The sequence below is a fragment of the Delphinus delphis genome, chromosome 3, assembly GCF_949987515.2.
Source record: "Delphinus delphis chromosome 3, mDelDel1.2, whole genome shotgun sequence".
In the NCBI taxonomy this organism is placed as follows: domain Eukaryota; kingdom Metazoa; phylum Chordata; class Mammalia; order Artiodactyla; family Delphinidae; genus Delphinus; species Delphinus delphis.
Genome location: NC_082685.1, coordinates 49,741,104 through 49,753,860, shown reverse-complemented (window position 1 = coordinate 49,753,860; position 12,757 = coordinate 49,741,104). Strand labels below are relative to the sequence as shown.

The 12,757-nt window shown below is 46.9% G+C and overlaps 1 protein-coding gene across 2 annotated transcripts in view; it reads right to left on the bottom strand.

The window, feature by feature from the left end:
- DPYSL3 (dihydropyrimidinase like 3) overlaps nt 1-12,757 on the bottom strand; it is a 112,568-nt gene that overhangs the window by 57,087 nt on the left and 42,724 nt on the right. The window contains exon 1 of one of the 2 annotated variants that reach the window (XM_060008591.1): nt 7,501-7,693. The exons of the other annotated variant lie outside the window; for it this stretch is intronic. Coding sequence (XP_059864574.1) covers nt 7,501-7,539 — 39 coding nt within the window. The 5' untranslated portion in view covers nt 7,540-7,693. Of the gene's footprint in view, nt 1-7,500; nt 7,694-12,757 lie in introns of those variants that run through there. 2 annotated transcript variants of the gene reach the window in all.

The window sequence follows — 12,757 nt, the reverse complement described above, 5'->3', positions numbered from 1 at the left end:
TCCCTACCTCACGGAGCATCCGTGGCGTCATTTGGCCTTTGGGGGGAAGTTATTTCCATTGCACGGGAGCCACCGCATTTCAAATACTGGCAAAAGCAAGTGAAAAGAGCTCGCGGAGCATCTATAGACTCGGAGCTGTTCCCTGTTGGTTTGCTTGTTTGTTTGACCAGTCTAGATTTGGGGCAACTGCTGCCTTTGTGCCATTATCAATGGTAGCCTTATCCAGAAGAGACACTGTACGTTCCAGCGAATGAATCGTGGTATTATTTTAATAATACTCATTTAATACTAAAGCTCTGCTAAGGAAAAAACCTATCAAACATCATTATTCCATTGCTCTCTTGCACAGAGCCTATTAACCAAGTCTACTCTCTGAATGAGAAAGAGGCTAGGATTTTCAGGGTAAAAAACAACCGAAGACCCTTATATCCAACACAGATGTTGGCTGGTCCCACCGAGCTTAAGCCAACAACTACTGCCCTCATCCATTTTCTCACTGCTCTCTCTTCCCTTATGGGGAGGGATCAGAACTCCTCTCTGCAAGTTTGGAACATAGTACAGAGGGCTGACCATGATCTCAGGAGAAAATAGAAGACAAAATAAAGGCTCACAGGGTCATTTGCACTGGCAGGGACTCGCGGATTATCTAGTTCAATGCCCACATTTGACTGATGCAGAATCTGAGAGGGATAATAAGGGGTTTGCCCAGAGTCACACATAAATTAGAGGCAAGGGCAGGCCTGAACCGCAATGTGCCAACACTCCACCCAGGGCGCTCTTCCTTTCCCTGTGTCATCAAACAAGAGGGCCCCTCTGCTCTACCTGTCAGAGGAACCCCTCTCTTAAAAAATAAAATCTCATTTTATCCTTCATAGCTCACTGTCCAGCCCGTCCATAGAAAAAGGACTAACTTAGCCAAGAGAATTGTGCCCTTTAGTTCCAGATGTTCCCGTTCGTTCCTGGACCATTCCCGAGCAGAGCTCCCCCATCTGGCTTAGAGTGCTGGGTGTGTCCTCTGTTCCTCGGCCTGGCTGAAGGAGAACAGAGAGCCTGGCTCGTTCTATGTCTGGGAAGAGGACAGGGACAGAGAGTGAGAAGGGGCCTTGGGCCCAGATCTGCACTTATGCAAGGCAGAAAAACAGCATCTGCATTTCCACCCTGAACACACACATGCTCCTGGGGAAAAGAGCCAGACGCTAACTCAGACAGCTGGCAGAGCAATGCACGACCCACTATTAGAAGGACATGGGCTCAGTCGTTCCAGTGGTGATGTGATAAGGTTTGACCTGACCATTCCCACCCCTTCCACCCTGTGAACACTGGCCCCCTTTTTTGAGCTAACAGGTCTGGCTAGCTGACGGCAAGGGGGTGGGGACAGTCACCTGTGAGTATGGAATTGCTGCTTTCCTACCTATGAAACCAACTCATCTCTGGAGGAATCAATGCCAGGATCTTACTTTTGCAGCTGTGTGACTTTTGTCAAGTTACTTAATCTCTCTGAGCCTCTATCCAGAACACAGAATGATGGTTAACCATTATAGCTATAGGAGCTGTCATGAGTCAAATGAGATGACCCATGTGGTTTGCGCTAAGGCTCTCGATAAATGGTAGTGATAAATAACAGCTCCACTATCCTTACTCCAAGCGCTGAGTCCCCTGTAATCTAGTTAACAGAAGAAATGTTCCCCCAGAGAAGTCATTTTTATACTAGACTCCACATACAGACTAGGGCCAAAGAAGAGGCCAAGTTGAGGGGCTCACCCTATTCCACCAAATTATTTTTTTGGTCTATTTCATATATTGAAATAGATACATATTGAATTTGATGAAAGGGAGATTTCACAGTAGAAGGGTCTGAAAACAGAGGAGTCTATCTCTCTGGGTTGTCCAGGGTCCTTCTCATTTGTTTCCCTCCGGCTACAGAAAATAGGAGAAAAGGTAAAGAAGAGCATTGATTTGAGGAGGGTGTGGCCAGGGCGCAGTCCGGTCCTCCGATTAGCATCCATTCCAGGAGGTGATGGCATATTTACATTTCCAGTCCCTTTAGGATTAGAAGCAGTGATTTAATCAAAGAGAGGTACATTTACCTCCTAGGGAGGCATTCCAACTGTTGTAAACATTTTGTGATTTTTCAAATATAATAAGCAGACATAAACAGTTCTATGAAATATGTCAATGGGTAAAGAAGAGAGGGCCCTCTAGGATATGAAGAGTTTCTTGGTTCTTTTCCAAATCATTTTTTTCTCCCTAACTAAGGAGAAAGGACAGAGAAAAAGCCATTCAACAGTGAGTTGTGAAGAAACTGCTAGAAAGGGTATCCATAATCTGCGGTCAGTCTAGGCTAGAAGCTGATTAGGACCAAAAGCAATATAGTTCAACTGAATAAGGAAAATGCCCTTTCTTTAGGTTAAGGGAGAGTCTCTGTATCCAAGTCCAAAGGTAGTCTAATGGCCTCGTTAGCGTGTCAGAAATTAAAAACAAGCATAATTCTGAGAAACACTGTAAAATAACTAAGCAGGAAAAAACAGAGTTTTTATATAACACTGTGTTAATTTTTGTTTGGGTTAGAAAACTTGTATTAAAACATTGACCCCTAAGTAGCCTCTTCCTACTTCAGACCTTTGTCAAGTCCTCCTTTATTAATTTCCACATTCCAAAGTAGTTAAGATTTTATAAATAAATCAGTTTCCTAGCTTGCATACGTTCGGGGTTCAGAGACCACGGTCCACAGTCGCTCCTTCATCTGAGCCTTTCAACATCCCGGTGAGATAATGAGGGAGGATTTTTATTTATAAACTGACAGTTCTACTACACAGACTTGAATCCTCTCAGGAAATCTATTCCTCCAGAATTCCCCCAAGTGCCCAGCTGGCTCCGTCACAGCTACTAATAGTCAGAGCTCTCTTTATCCACCTGAGGCATTTTGCTAGTGTTTGAGCAAGAGGAATAACCTGGCTGCGAATCACCACAGACCTGTTCAAAAAATAAAGTAACAAACACACACCCCAGGCAGGGCTTGAGCTGAGGTTTCTACGATCAGATATCTAAGATGCTTCCCATTCCTAAGTCTTTGATATTTTTCCTCTGTCTTTTCTCTGGAATTTCCCTTCCAAGATGCCTTACACAGATCAAGCTGGCTTTGGGTGACACCTCTTCTTTTGGTCTCCCAAACTCTGAACCTCCATCTCCTAATATCTGCTCCCGATCCAAAGTGACACCTACTGAAGCAAAAGGAAGGCACAGGTCCAGGGAAGGAGTTGCACTGTCCCTTCCCCAGGTTCTAGTCTAGTTCAAGGCCCCCAGTTCAGAGATCTGGGTTTTTCCTCCAGTTCACATAGCTCCTTTACTTCTCCTCCCAAGTGAAAAATTCCCATGGCACCCACAATGCTCACAATCACACCCTTCAAATGAGATCACAGCGCCCTGACTACATACCCTAAGACCAAACTCTCCAGGTCATGTTCTGGACAGAGGATGGTGTCTTCCAGCAATCCTAAACATCACACACATACACCCCAACTTTCAGTGTGGCAGAAATGCATGAGCTGCAAGATAGTATTTACAGAACTCCAACTGGTATTTGCCAAAAGCCAGTTCTCGGTGATTTGTCTCCTAGGGGGAATTCTGGAGCTCTTTATCCACAGCTTTCAAATTTTCCACTGCAGGTACCTCTGGGAAGCAGCTGAGGCTGTGAAGTCAGACAAGACTTGTGTTGGATTTCCAGCTTTGCCTCAAATCCTCAGTGTGCAACTCTGGATAACTGACTTCATCGATCTAGGTCTCAATTTCCTGAACTGTAAAATGGGCTTTTGCAGAGACCCTGCTAAGAGAATACATGTAAAGCACTGGAGCCTAAGTGTTAGATCTCCACCCACTCTTGCAGTCAGCTTCAAGTTGTAGCTTATCTCAGAAGAATACAATGACTTGCCAAACTTTCTACCTGCAGAATTGAGATGGTCAGCTACCATCCCCCAAGTTTACATTTATTCAATGTAAAAAGTAAGAGAGACCACGTTATAGGATCTAAACCATTTGCCCTACTAACACCACATAATAGTGATGGTATGGGCAGAGCCACCAAGACCAGTGCGGTGGTGAGGGACATGCACTTTAACTTCCATCAGGTGTGGAGGCTTGAGTCCTGCCTCGAACACTTATTATATCTATGACCCCGGGCAGAAGCAAAGAATCTATACAATAGAGATAACTCTAGTACCTCTCAGACAGTGTTGATTTGAGGGATTAAATGAAACAATGCACATAAGGCACAATACTTGACACAAAATAAACACTCAGTAGGTGTGAGCTGTTCTTAGTAGGAACCATTTTTAATTCATTTATTGATTTAACCAATCATCACTAGGCATCTATGTGCCATGCACTGTGTGAGAGGAGACAGAGGTGGATGACAATACCAGGTCCCTGCTCTGATTGGCTGGGCCACCCAAACTGCTGTCTCTGCCATTTAGAAGCAAGGGCTAGTGTTGGGGTAAGGACATGCAGATTACTCAGGTAGGTGACCTGAGAACAATAAGATCTGAGGCCTGAGCTACTCCCAGGGAAAGCCCCAGCCAATTCTACCAGCGACAGAGAAACCAATAAACACAGGGTAGTAGGAAGGCTTTGCTCTCAGGAGGGCAGCAAAAAGAGGTAGAAGGAAAAGCAGAAGATAAGCAAACAAAACCTTACTGTGTCCCCCAAATTGTGCCTGTGAGGCAAAGGTACTCAGCAAGAAAGACTGCCCCCATCGGTCCCCAGATTACAGTGACATTCCAGCTACTGGGTGGGGCAGTTCACAGACCGGAATAGAGAGAGGATAGGAAACTTATCTCAAATTCCATAATCTTACCATTTTAAAAAACGGACTAGAATTGACAGCAGGAGACATATGTTCTATTTAGATCTTTAATCATATTTTCTGTATAGATAGACCTGTGTCCGTATTTTTATGTTTTTAGCTATACCTAGGAAGGGTATCTCACCCCTGGTAGTATGCAGATAACCGTAATCATCTATGGACCTGCAAATGTACAAAAATTAAAACACTGTTCTGTTCTAAAATAGAATTCTTGTTCAAGGAAATACAAAAACAAAGCATGAGAAAAATCAACAAATGGATTCCTTGCCCCCAAGGACCCACACTCCCATCCTGCCATGTCCCTCTGCCTCTCCCCAGCCCATACCCCTCTCAACAATGAATGCAAGTCAGGCCGGCTGGAAGAAATTCACAGCCACCGTCCATTCCCGTCACAGCTGCCGAAGGCACAGCCTCAGCTTCAAGGCAGAGGCTGCTATGCAGCACCACGCCCCACACGCAGAGAAAGGATGGAAGCAGCACTGAAAATGAAGGATGCACCCCAGGGAAGACCATTCAAGTGGGAACAAAAGGGAGCCCCCTGCAAACCTGGCCCTGGGACTAGGGCCCAGCCACACTTACAGGGGCTTCTAAGGCTGTTATCATATGGGCTAAATTTCTGTATCTTTCCTTAAAGGTGGCTTAAGTGATACCTAGAAGAATGGGCATGGCTCTCAATGCCACAGCATAGGCTGAATCCATAAGAAGAACCATTGCAGTCTTCAGACTGGGAAGAAAAATATAATCTGTTCTCTGCTTATCCCAAACAGGAGAACTGGCAAATGCACACTGGATATAAAGCAAGTGGTATGTATGCAACATAACTTCCACACATCATAGCATGAGAGCTGAGGCTCATCTCTCCTGAGTTAGAGGAATAAGTATAAAAATTAAGCTTTTGTCTCAATCAGCTTTTAAAAAAAATAATACCATCCACAGCTCTTTGCAAAGACAACTGGCACTGAGAAAATACTGTGTATTATAAAAGACTCACTATGCTTTTACAATAATGTGAAGTCAGTGATATCAGGCAGTGGTCAAGGAGGATGGGCTTAAACCCAACGCCTCTACCTGGCAAAAGGATCCCTACCCATCCCAACTCTATCCCCCTGGGGAGTGTTGCTTCCCTAGGAGCAAGTGGACAGCAGGTAGGGGTGGGGCACGCTTGTGTCCGGTGAAGCTCAGGTGCATGAAAAAGGTAGGGTACTGCCATAGAAATAAACCACTTGACAATAAAGTGCACTAGAGGCAAGAACAGCTTCCTCCTGCCTGCAGAGGGGAAGGTCCTGCACTGCAGTCAGGTTGCTCCAAGCCTAACCCAGCAAGTGCAAAGACACTCATGCCCACAGCAAAACCTAGTGGATCCCGGCAAATGAACTACAGTAGCAGGTACAGCAGTGCCCTAGGGCAGCTGCAGAGCCTCCCAGGGGCCAGCTGATCACTTCCTTTGTTCGTCTTGCAAAGATGGAGTAGCCACCCATTCCCCCACTACACACACACACACACACACACACACACACACACACACACCATTCACTACAGACAAAGCACAACCGCACTGCTTCGTGCTCAACTAACAAATGACAGTGGGTGTTCTGTTGTTTTTGTCTTGCCCCCTTTTTGAAAATGCCCATTCCAGCCTGTCGTATGTCCCTTCCATTCGAGGCGTCATTTCAGCGCAACCTGGAGGAATCCCGCAGCAGGGAGCGGTATTCTGCCGCGAGAGCTGCTTGCTGGACGCCAGCGAAGATGAGGCTTCTGTACCTGATTATGGCACATCTCCTCTCCACCCCGCCCTAGACGCTCGCCCAGCGCATCTGACACCCGCCGGCCGCGGGAGGCTCGGCTTTGCACACAATGGCAGTTGGACACGGCATGCACACAGCGTGCGCCGCCACCGCAAACTAAAATCTGCTCTAAAAACTCAGCCTTTTCTTGGGATGAGGGGGAGAAATGACAGGAAAAATGTAAAGGCATCAAGGGCAAAAAAAAGTTGGTCATTCTCACTACAGCCACGTTAGCTGTCGAGTCCGAGTATGATGCACCGAAATATGAACTGGGGTGAATACAAGCAAGGAGTGGCCAAGGTGAAGACGGATGTCCAGGCATCCCATCACCGTCGCGGGGTGGTAGGGTAGGGGGGTGGGGGCGGGGAGCCACGGGGCTGGAGCTCAGAGAGGGGCGCGGTCGGGCTACCAAGTACCCCTGGGGAAAGGTGTCATCTCTCCATACCCCGCCCCGCCAAAAGGAACCTTCTACAAAAAACATACCTCGCCTGGGGCAGCACACACTGACGACCCAGGCGGCGCGGAGGTCCAGGGAGGGCCGAGACCCCTGTGTTATTTGGAAACTACCGGGTGGTGGGGAAGGAAGATAAATAATCCAAAGTTCTCCACGCCACTGTTTGGGTTTCCTCTTTGTTTGGTTTTCCCCAAATCCCAGGGTCGCTCCGTCTGGGTGGCGCCCCGCCGCGCCGGCCGGACTGACCACCGCTCTCCACACACCACCCCCCCGCCCCGGCCCCGGGCCCCAGTCCCTCCCCGGGTACCAGCCCAGGGAAGCCGGCGGGATCCAAGCCGCCCCCATCCGCGGTGCAGCCGGCCAGGAGCGAGCGAGCCACGGCGGAGTCCGGGCGTCCGACTCACCGTGATCCGCGGGATGTTCTTTTTGCCTTGGTAGGACATGGTGGCGGCGGTGGCTGCAGCAGCTGCCTCCCTGCCTCCTTCTTCTACTCCTGCTCGCCCGCGCCTTCCTCAGCGCACAGCGCCCCAAGATCAGGTGGAGCGAATGGTGCGCTGGCCGCGGCCGCCGCCTCCTCCTCTCGCCTCCGCCCCCCTCCCCGGCTCCCGCGGCGGCTGCCAGAGACAATAGTAAATCTCCCCGGTCCCCCTTTCACCCCCGACCCCCCCACACACACCCTCCTCCACTCGCGTTCACGCCCGGGCTTTTTTTTTTTTTTTTTTTCCTTTCTTTTGCGGTGCCAGCTGGGACCCCGTAAGACAAGAATGGCTGATCCGCGACTCCTCCCTCTTCTCTCTTATCCCTATTGATTTTCCTCCTTGCATCTGCCTCACCCACTTTTTCTTCCTTTTTTTTTCTGGTGACTTGCGAGTGCAGCGGAGCCAGCCTGCTCCACCGCCACCAGGGGGCGCGAGGGACTGTTCGGGGCGGGGATGCTGCAGTCCCTGGTGTCGGCGGCAGAGAGGCACCAGCGTAGCCCTCCTGGCCCCGCCGCAGCCCGGGAAAGCGCCCACGCCTCCGACTTGCCCGTGGTCCGATTCCCCACCTTCCCCACCCTGGTTTCAGAAAGGAGACGGCTCTGGACTTCCCTCCCGGAACCCGCTCTCCTTCGCCACCGCGCGGGCTGGATGCGACGGCAGCTGCCTTTGTTATCGCGGAGGCCGAGCGCCGCCTCTGCTGGTCGCTGGGTGCAAACAGCCGCCGCGACCCCTTAGAAAGCCGAGAACTGGGCTGACTTTGTGCAGCCTGGCCGGCCGCTGCTATCCCGAGACCATGAAAATAGGCATCAGAAAATGCGAAGCAACCCCTCACTCTCGGACGGCTGCGAGGGGGCACCGTGTCAGCTACCATCAGCCGTTCTCTGTATTGTAAAAATAATTCTCAAAATAATGTTTTAAAGGAACTCCACTGTCTGGCTCTCAGAACCGAAGGAAAAGCATTAACGCTGCTCCGTGAGTAAAGAGTAGAAAACACCTGTAGTGAGAAGCCAAACGCCCTGGCACATTACTGCGCAGCGGTGGGTTTTGTGAGCGATCCGGTGTGCGCTGTTCACAATGCCGAGTTTACTTTAGGCAGGGCTGATAGACAGAGATCAATGTGCTGTGAGGAGCAAAAACATGACCTTTCGGTGCTGGAATATCTTATCCTTTTGCTACCCGCTTCAAGTAGAAGGCCAAGGGGGGCATGTTTGGAGGAGCCACTGTGGCTCGGGGCTGAGGGATGGTCGGATGAGGGAGCTTTCTCAGCTCTCCTGAAAAAAATAATCCCAAATATACCACTTGGATAACAGCAACAACAAAAATGGCTTGCTATGCAAAAATTATAAAGCCCTCGCAAGACAAGTCTCCCACGACCACCACACCCCACTGTGGATCCTAATGCTCCCTAAATAGAAATTCTGTAGATATCACGGAGCATGACTAGGTCTGTGTCAGAGATCTTTAATTCACATTTCTCCAAGGCAGGCCACCGACCACACTTCGGGATATCTCCTCATTAACTTGAAGGCTTCCTTTGCAATAGAGAAGCTATAAAAGCATCCACAGAAAGAGGGTACAGAATACTCCAGCTTGGGCTTTCCATAAACCTGAAATGAACCAGCCTGGTCACATAATCAAACGGCAGACTAAGCCCCCCTGAAACACTCCTTCTCAAGTGAGTTAATCCAGCGGCTGGTTATTCATGGGTAACTAGACTGAATGCAGTCTTCACAGGAGAAGTCCACAGCATTCTCCACTTTATTTCTGTGATACTCTTGGAGGATGAATGCAAAGCAAAGGTCACCTCCCTGTACTGTTTTGCAAAGCCCGGGGGCGGGGGGGGGGGGGGGGGGGGGGGACTGAAGCGAGAGGCACGCCCTAAACATTTTGCTTTGTTCTTAAAGCTTAAGTGCTGAGACCACTAGCCAAGAGTTGTGAAATTACAAAGCATTCTGGGGATTGGCATGCAAATGAGCAGGATTATATTTAGAACAGAGTAAAAAGAGAATTAACTACATACTATGCAACCCTGCAGAGGTCTCTCTGAATCTTTCCCATAGTTTTAACTGCTCCAATTTTATTTGAAGGGACCTTGCAAGTTCTTAGGAAAAGCAAAAAATATGTAGGGGACATTTACAATCCTAAAGAAATACCACTGCCTTCCTTTTTTTAATTTCATGGGTTTGTTGGGTTTTTGTTTCCTTTCTTTGCATCCTAATTATCTCTTCTGTTACTGTCATTATAATCCAGAACACTCTCTACTAAATAGATTTATACCATATTTTTGATCACTTGATGATTTTGTGTGTGTCTGTTGTTTCAAATTACAAGACTTGGTTAATCTCTTTGAGGTCAGGCTTGCATGCAAGAAGCCATGCAGAATAGGACTTGTGATGTGTTTCTCTGGATCAGACTGCTGTGAAAAGCCATGCACAGGAATGCATAATAACCAGCTAATCGGTTCAAGCTGTTGCCATCAGCAGAAATGTACAACAAACACTATTTTCTCCCTCTTTCATCCCCTTCAATCATCTTTCTCTTTCTTAAATCAAAATCAAGTGTCTAAGATGAGTTTGAAGAAAAAAAGCCTTCCCTGGCGGTGCCTTTCTTATTCAAGGAATAAGAAGAAAGGCCGTGATCAACACAGGATGCCTCTGTGTCTGGCCAAGAGAGTGAGGAGTGGAACCAGCATGGGTGTTTTCCACAGTAGAATGACTCTGAATGGTTTTCCTTGGATACACAGCAGTACTTGGCTTTAGATATCTCAGGAAACTATGAGAGAGGGAGAGGGAGACACTGAGCGACTTTACGGTCCCAAAGAAATTTAATTTTGGCCACCAAACCTACCACATCCATAGACTTCCCATACCTCAGTCAAGGCTACTTTATTCTAGTTGCTCAGACCAAAGGTTTGGCATCATCCAAACCTTGACTTCTCTCCTTCAGTCCAATCCAGTTTGCACTCCACATCCCATCTGTCAGGAAATACTATTGGTTCTGTCTTTTACATATATACACACTGTGATCTCTTCTCTCCATCTACAGAGCTTCTCTCTGTGTCCAGCCACCAGCAGCTATCACCTGGACTACTGCAGTAACCTCCTAACTGGGCTCTCTTCTTCACTGTTATTCATTCATTCTCACAATACTCACACAGTATTTACCCTGTGCTACAGATGTCAATAATAATAATAATATCCTGGATCTCAGGGAGTTTATTTTATACCCTTATTCAAGAGAATACCATCTGTCACCTGTTAGCCCCCTTCTATGCTTTATTTATCTTCATAGTACTTTTTCACCACATAATATATTAATTTATTATTAAGTATTATCTTCTTTCTCATCCCTAGAATGTAAACTCTCTGAGGGCAGGGAATGTGTCTCTTTTATTCACTGCTGAGTCCTGAGTGTGTGAAATAGGGCCTTGCCCATAGAAACTGCTCAATTATTATTAGGTGAGTGAATGTAAGAATGTTTCAAACTGTGTCTGAAGAAAGAGATGGAATAAGAACTTTCCTGTAATTGAAGGGCATGTGGTAAGAATCTAGATTTAAGAGTATTTATGCTTCTGTAAGCCTTCTTAGAGTTTCCTGATTCTAGATTTCAGAGCAAGTAAATTCAAAATGGTGAGGGATCACTTTGCTAATAGGATACAGTCACAAAATTCCAAGGCAATACATGGGCCAAAGAATGACTCTGTAGAATAGATTTGGTACCTGAGCAGTGATTAGAGAGTTGTGGCTCGAAAGGACCTGCCATCAAAGTGTAAGAGAAGATCAAAGGCCTTGTGTTCATTTAAAGAACTTCCTTTTAAAAAAAAAATGAAGGAACTTCCCTGGTGGTGCAGTGGTTAAGAACCCATCTGCCAATGCAGGGGACATGGGTTTGATCCCTGGTCCGCGAAGATCCCACATGCCGCAGAACAACTAAGCCCAGGCGCCACAACTACTGAGCCTGTGCTCTAGAGCCAGTGAGCCACAAGAATTGAGCCTGTGTGCCACAACTACTGAAGCCTGTGTGCCTAGAGCCCGTGCTCAAGAAGAGAACAAGAGAAGCCACCGCAATGAGAAGCCCGCACACTGCAACGAAGAGTAGCCCCTGCTCACCACAACTAGAGAAAGCCTGCCTGCAGCAGCAAAGACCCAACATAGCCAAAAATAAATTAATTAAATAAACTAATTAAAAATGAAAAAAATGATATTGAGTTCAGAAGGAAAACTATGGACTAGAATCCAGGATGGTATACTGTTTAAGGATCTGGACTTGGGAATAGAGGGACCTCTGCCACATTCCAATTCATCCAGCTCCTGTTTCTATGACCTTCAGCAGATTATTTCAAGCTTCTGAGCCTTGGTTACCTCACCTCTAAAATGAGCATCTTATTACCTACCATACAGTGTTTTTGTGATGATTTATTAATTCATTCAACTAATATTTATTGAGTACCTATTATAGGCACTAGGGATACAAATATTTGAATAAAATTGACAAAATCCCTGCCCTCTTGAAGCTTCCATTCTAGAGAAGGCATAAATCAAGAGTAAAAAGTTATATAGTGTTTTCAAAAGTATATAGCGTTTAAAATGGCGGCAAGTGCATTGGGGATAAATACAGCAGGGATGGGGAAATGAAAGTCATTCCAGCGTCTTGAGGATGGGCTGGAATTTTCCGTATCAGGGATCACAGAAGGTCTGGTGAGATGGCGGTTGCTTGAACCAAATCGTAACCGTGGAAGCAGTGCGAAATGGTCAGATATTGGATATGATTCAAGGTTAAGCCAGCAATATTTGCTGATGGATTTGACTGGGGTATGAGAAAAAGAGGAATCAAAGATTACACTAAATGTGTCGGCCTGAGCAACTCCAAAGATGAAGGTGAGATAGGGAAAATTGTGGGAGAAATGGGATGGGGGGAAAGTCAGGAATATGCTTGTGGACCTTCCTATTAAACATCCAAGTGAAATGTTGAGCAAGCAGGTAGATATTCGAGATTAGAAATCTAAGGGAACAGCTGGGCCAGAGATACAAATTTGGGAGCAGTCAATCTCTAGCTATCATATAAAGGAACAATGCTGGATGAGCTGACCAAGGATGGGAGTGGAGGTAGAGCTCTGAGATAAGTAAGAGCATCCTGAGGATAAAGGAAGAACCAGAAAAAGCATCAGAGACAGTGGTCAGTG